Source organism: Gavialis gangeticus, unplaced genomic scaffold (genome assembly GCF_001723915.1).
Source record: "Gavialis gangeticus isolate Ggan-Ray unplaced genomic scaffold, GavGan_comp1, whole genome shotgun sequence".
NCBI classification, from domain to species: Eukaryota; Metazoa; Chordata; order Crocodylia; family Gavialidae; genus Gavialis; species Gavialis gangeticus.
This window is the reverse complement of record NW_017728982.1, coordinates 1233336-1239936: the sequence shown is the minus strand read 5'-3', so window position 1 is coordinate 1239936 and position 6601 is coordinate 1233336. Positions and strand designations below refer to the sequence as shown.

Below are 6601 nucleotides of genomic sequence, written 5' to 3'. Positions count from 1 at the left end.
AGCTGAGCTGGCTCGTGCAAGGGCTTTAGCCTTCCTTGTTGTGGGGTGTCGTGGCATGAGCATCCTCCTTACGGGGCCTCGCAGCTACTGCGGGAGGGCACTGGGCCCCTTGGGAGCCATGCAGCAGGGCAGAGATGCACAGGGCTTGCCAGGGTGGGCAGACCCACTGCAGCAGAGCTAGCAGCACTGGGGCTCCACGCTACACCAGTGCCAGATGCCTGGGGACCTCCAGAAGCTGGAACTGGCTCTCCCAAGCAGACCGAGGCTCAGCATCCCAGCCCTGAGGGTGGCCTGCTGCAGGCATGAGCTCTGGCACGAAGCAGGCAGGCTCACAGCCCTCCTGAATGCTCCCCCAAACTGGCGCAGGGACTGTTCATGCCTGGTAGAAAAGCTCCTGTACGTGGCCCCCGCTGGCCGCGAGGGTGGGAGAGGTGGGCTGCACCGTCCTGTCCCCAGCAGATTCCCTTGCTCATCAGTAATGTCTGCCTGGCCTGGGCACAGATTCAAGAGCTTGCGGCCCAGGGCTTCCAAGAGCAGAGCTGGTTTCAGACCCTGGGTTCCCGTAGGCCCTCCAGGCCTGGCCTGACATGGCACATCGGCCTGGAGGGGGGCTGGGTGCCAGGATATGGACAGCAAGGGGTCATTCTGTAGTTGCCTCTCACTGGCACATGCATGTGCGGGTGCACGCATGGATATGCACACACCACTTGCCCACTCCCTGCCCTGCACAGCTCCCTCAGTGCCCATGGCCTTTGCTGCAGCACATCCCCAGACACGGCCATGTTGTGCCCGCTGGCTCTGCATGCCACAACCCCAGCGCCAGGCCAGGAGGTCTGCGTGCAGCTGCCTCGGAGCAGTTCCCGCCCCACCGTGCCGGTGCCAGACTGTCCCCACGCAGCGCTGCCTCCCCTCTCATTTAGCTCTGCGGTGCCCTGCTGCCTGGGTCACCAGGCAGTGGGGGATGCTTGTTCTTTGTACATCTTCCTGCACTGGCCCATGCTCTTGGCAGAAGAGGATCGATATCCCTCGACAGCCTCTGGCACCAGCCTGTACTCTGCTCCCAGAAGGGCCGTGGGATGCCACGTGATGGCAGCTGGCAGGACCTTGGCATCCTTGGCAGCTCTGCCTCCACCAGGCAAACTACACAGGGCTGTGGGATCTGCCTTCCCCAGGAGCCCTGCCCAGCCCCTGTGCCAGGGATATTGCACAGCCCTGCTGTGTTGCACTGCCACGGGTGAAACCTGAGCAGAGAACGCCTGTCACACACCCCCGGTTCTTGTAAAGGAACAGACAATGACTGAAATTCAGTGCAGAGGTGGGGACAGCTGCTGGAGGGCTCAGTGTGCCCTGCTCCTCCCTTCCTTGTGCCCAGCCTGCAGCCCCTGGGCCCCAGCTGCCCCTCCACAGGCTGTGGTCCTGGGCTCCTGCTGATGCTGAAAGCACCGTGCCCTTGACCTGAGCCGTGGTCAGGAAGTGGATGCACGCCGGCGGGGCGAGGGGCTCTGCAGAGTCTCTGCAGACGTCACTGCTTGGCCTTCACTTAGAGGCCGTCTGCGCTGGGGAGCGGATTGCTGCTGCTCCCTGCGGTGGCCGGCGCCTCCCTGGAGCCTGGCACTGACACAGCGGGAGAGACAGCGGGTCTAGCACGGTCCACGCTTTGGCTCTGCAGACCTTGCCCTGCACGAGAGCTTACCCAAGTCAGGGACAGCCTCCTGGAAACTGCAGTGTCTCTGGGACTGGATGGGACCCTGTCAGCCCCCGGGTGAGCGCTCTGGACAGGCAGGACTGATTGCTGTGCCAGCCTGGTTCCTGGCACCCCTGCACCATGGGCTGTCCCTGACCCCCTGCCAAGGGGTACAGTAACACCACAAGCCAGAAGGGCAGCATAGGGCATGTGGGAATAAAGCAGGGCCAGGGAGTCTTGGACCTGCAAGCTGTCACCCTGCTGACTCAGTGTTTCTTGTCCTGCAGATGGGCTCCCCATCCTGGAGACTCAGCCTGGCCGGCTCTTCTCCAGGGAAATCCCTGGACGCGGGAAGTCTTGGCCTGATGGAGCCTGAACCCACAGATGTTCGGGGTGCCCAGCAGACAAGTCGCTTCCTCTCAGGGTGAATGGCTGTGGGGGCAGCTGCTGCACTGTAGTGCTAGTGTTGGTCCCTTCTGGGTTGCTCTGCAATGGGTTTGTCACACCCAGGTCAGCCCCAAGCCAACTGGTCTGGGCCGGGATGGGAGAGGATCTCTCTGCAGAGCTCTGTGCATTGCGGCTGTGGGCACAGAGGCACTCGCTGGTGATCAGCCCGCGCTCCTGAGCAGCCTGGTGCTGCCTGTGCATGTCCTGGCATGGATGGATGCAGGGGGACAACCGCTCACCTGTGAGTGAGGCAGTGGTAAGGTGCTGCCCCAAGCCACAGCTGCAGCTCAGCAGGCCTGGAACGAGCCCCCGGGGAAATTAAACGCAAGGGAGACAGGTCAGGCGCTCGCAGGTGTGTTGAGCAGAGCCAGCCCCTGGGACAGGCTCAGACCAGAGACCCTGCCTCTCTGCAGGCTCAGATGTCTTGGTGCTCATGCACACACGCACACACACACATACTTCACAGACAATCGCACACGTGTGCATTCACAGACACGCACGTGCTGTTCATCCAAAGGCGTTAATTCTACTACAACTGCCTGACAAGCTTTTGTTCCAGTGCAAAAAACCCAACTTGCCTTTGGACAGGGGCCGCAGCCCAGACTTGTGCCCCAGAAGTCTGCCCACCAGCGTGTGGGAGCAGGTGGTTCGCCCGGATACAGTCCACCAGCCTCAGCATGCAGTGCCGTGCTCGGGCCTGCTCATCAAAGCAATCTGTCAGGGAGATGGAGGCCGTGGTCTCCTCCCTGTCATTCTCATTCAATGTGTTTTTCCCCTACAGGAAGCAGATGCTGTGCCTAGGGGGACTGCCAGCTTCAGCCACCCCAGCGCTGGGGGAGCTGGCCCAGTGCCTGCTTCTTGTGTGTCCACCAGGTAGGCACCCAGGTAAGGGATGAGGTGTTCCTTGTGGCACGTGGAGATGGGGTACAGGCGGCTCTGGAAATGGGCTAGGGCAGGGAGGCAGCCCTCCCCAGGGCTTGGAAAGAGATGCCTGCCAGGGAAGCTGAGGGGTTGGGGTGCAGTGTGTATGGAAGCAGGTGGCTGAGGCAGGGGACCCTGGATCACCGTGGCCCCTCCAGCAGCAGCTCTCGCCTGTGGCTGGTGGGGCTGGGGCTGCAGGCCAAAGCTACCAGTGCTGAGCAGGAGGGCTGCAGGGCTCTGGCCTTCCCTGTGGGGGCCCCTCTCCTCAGCCGAGTGTGGCCAGGGACAGGGTCACCATCTGTTGAGAGGGCCAGGCCCAAAGACCTGAGCACTGCCAGCGCAGTGAGTGGCAGGTGCATCCCCAGCCACCCCTGCAGCCACCCAGAAGGAAGGGCACAGCCAGGGGCTGGCAGCTGCCATGCTGGCATCACTGCCCCAAGTGACTGGGGATAAGCAAGGCCAATAGTAGGCTTGTTTTTTATCGCATCCCACCCAGGAGGGGCCTGCTGCCAGCTCAAGGAGCTCAGGAAAGTTTGGTGCCATCAGCAGAAGCTTTTGGAGTGGAAGCAGGCACCAAGCATGCCTCACCTGCTGTCAACCAGGGGCTGCCTGCTGGTGAGGATACCTTGGCTTTCTCTGGGGTACCCTCTGGAAACACAGACCGCATGTGTGTGCAAGCGTGTACATGCGCCACCCCCCCAAGCACTGACACCCATGCTGGGCACCACGCATGCTGCACACACACAGAGCCATGCAGCGGGCTCGCAGAACACGCACACAGGTGAATGGGTCCTTGGCTCCCCTCTGGACCACTCGTCTTGCAGCAGACGGCTCAGCAAAAGCATCCCTGCTATGGGCACCGAACCCAGCTCCGACTGCGTGCACATGCACAGAGCATGCAGCCTCCCACATCCCCACACGCATGCACAGGTCTCGTCGCCCCACCCCCACCAGCCTGCCTCCAGTTTTAATTAGCAAGTCAGCTTTCTCACTGCCGTCATGTCAGCCAGGCAAAGCTCGTGTTCCCTGGGTGCCTGCATCTCATTTCCATGCAGTAGAAATGATTATAGCACCCGAGAAAGACAAGGCAAAGCTCCCAGCTGGCCATTCTCACCGGGCTGCGCGGTCAGAGGAGCCCTGCCATTTCCGACCCCCCCCCGGCGGAGCATTTGCACTGCAATGGGGACATGCCAAAATGAACCCCATCATTTGAAAGCCACATATGTCTGTCTCTAGCGGGGAGCCTGTCTCCCTGTGGCCCCCTCTCTCCCTCCCTCTCTCTCTCTCTGTCTCTCCTGCACATCCGCATACTATGGGAACCTGAAATCAAGTTGCTCAAACAACAAGAAATGCTGCAAACCCTGGCCCCCCCCCGAGCGTGCAGGTAACACAGGTTCCTTGCTTGCACAGTGGGTTAACCTGAGAACAGCGGTGTCAGCCAAGGACGGGAGCTCAGCACCGCGGTTTTGCAGGGTCACCCCTACAGCGCTGCAGGGACGAGGAGGGATCGTGCAGTCCTGGGCCCTGCCCTCACAGGAGCCGGGCCTTCAGGAAGGCTGTTTGCTCATCCGCGCTGCACTTGCTTTGGTGATTTCAGCAGCAGCATAGAAACCAGTGCCCCTTTGCCCCCAAAGCAGGAGAAACAGAGCCAATGTGGTGCCTCTATCCAGAGGTGATTGCCAAGGGTACTGTGTACATGTCCCAGAAGAAACCGTCCCCAGCCCGGGCTGTGCTGCACGTCTGCACCCATGCAGAACTTCCTCCAGCACAGGCCTTTCTCCCTCACACAGGCAAAGAGCACATGGAGCAGGTGCATGCAATGGGCTCTGGATCTGGGCTGTACAGCTCCCTTGAGGGAAAGCTTTCTTTTTCGTTCTCCAGCACCCGGGTGAATCACTTCCTAACGCGCCTGTGCCCCGACCAGCAATTGTTGGGAAGACCTTGGACACGCGCCAGGCTCCGCTGACCTACCCTCGCCTCTCAGCTCGACCTCGGTGAGGTCGGGGCTCGGCCCCGGCGTGGCAAGCCCAGCCCGTGCCTGCAGCCAGGGGTTTCGGGACAGCGCCTTACCTTTTGCGGGGGGCTCCCAACAGTCATCTCCACATAGTAGCCCTGCCCAGACTTGCCCCGCAAGTTATCTATCATGTCCACAAAATTGCTCCCTTGCTTGGAGTCCTCCTGCTCCCCCTCGGCGGCTCGCTGCACCCGGTGGCCCTGGGCCGGGGGCCCCAGCCCGTTGCGCAGCGGCACGTGGATCCCCAGCTGCGCGCGGCCGGCTCGCACCACGCCAGAGCCCAGGCAGAGCAGCAGCCAGGGCAACACGTGAGCCATGTCGGTGAGAGTCCGTCCCTCGCGGGGGGGTCTGGAGGCGGCGGGCGCTGGCTTTGCCTTCAAGAAAATCCTTCCCTTCGCAAAGAGAAATGCATGCGGGCTGGGAGGACAGCGCGTTGTACTCAGCTGCCGGAGGGCTACTTCATAGCCGCCCCGCGGTCACCAGCAGCGGCTCGGGGGCATCGAGACTTCCAGCATGAAAAATACATGGGTGTAGAGATGTCTCTAGGGACGGCAGAAGACATCAAGCAGGCAGGTGAGGCGGGAGGCGACGCGGTGCCAAGAGGCCCCCGGGAGCAGCAGTCATGCTGGGAGGATGGCTTTTTTCTTCTTCTTTTGGTTAGTTGGAGCATGGGAAACCCTCGGGCAGGGTCCGTCTGCAGGCAGCGTTGTCAGTCCACCATAATCTCTCCGCTCTGCAACCGAGATTTGGAGGCGGAAAGACTTGTGGCGGCTGCTGTCAAAGCCAAAGGTTTTTCCCCGCGACAAGGATCTCTGGGAGCTGTAGTTTCCCGGTGCTTTCCCTTCCCGCTCGGCAGGCGGGGTTTGATGCCCTCTGGTGAAGGGACGAGGTCTCGCCTCCGCGCAGGGAGAAATGGAGAGAGTCTCGCCTCTGCCAGGTGCGTCCAGGCCTGCGAGAGGCGCGGCAAAGCCGTGGCTGGTGGCTCAGGCTGGCAAGCGTGGTCCAAGCAGCGGTGCCGGCTCCTGGCGGAGGGCGGCGAGGGGGCGCCCGGAGGGAACAGCCTATTCGTGTCGGGAGAGCAGCCGGACCACGACCCCCTCGCCACCCGGCCCTCGCCCCAAGCAGTGTCGTGCTGCCCCCAGGCTGGCGGGAACCTCTCCGCGTGCTTCACGCCGGGGCCCGCGAGGCCTGGACGGGGAAGCGGGGAGGCCGCGAGGCTCCGGCTCTTCCAGGGGACGAGTCGGCTGGGCCCTTTGCGGGCGCAGCCGGGGGCCAGGAGCGGGCTGGGCCCTTTGCTGCGCACACGTGCGGTAGCACGACTCCGGGAGCTGGGGATGGGGCAGGGGCCTGTCCAGGGTGCTGGCGGCGCAGGCGCTGCGCGGGTCCAGCAGGGGGCGCCCCCACGCGGACTACAGCTCCCACAAGGCCGCGGCGTGGTGGCGCCGTCACGTGGCCCCGGCGCCCAATCCGGAGCGGCGGGGCCGGCGCGGCCGTTGCTAGGCACCGGGCCAGCCCGGAAGTGGCGCCTGGCGGGG

The 6601-nt window shown here is 62.9% G+C and overlaps 1 protein-coding gene across 1 annotated transcript in view; it reads right to left on the bottom strand.

The window, feature by feature from the left end:
- The window catches only part of BACE1 (beta-secretase 1), an 18029-nt gene extending 12176 nt beyond the window's left edge, over window positions 1–5853 (bottom strand). Inside the window, exon 1 of the mRNA XM_019512253.1 lies at window positions 5123–5853. Coding sequence (XP_019367798.1) covers window positions 5123–5383 — 261 coding nt within the window. The 5' untranslated portion in view covers window positions 5384–5853. The remainder of the gene's footprint in view (window positions 1–5122) is intronic.
- Between the last annotated feature and the right edge of the window lie 748 nt (window positions 5854–6601).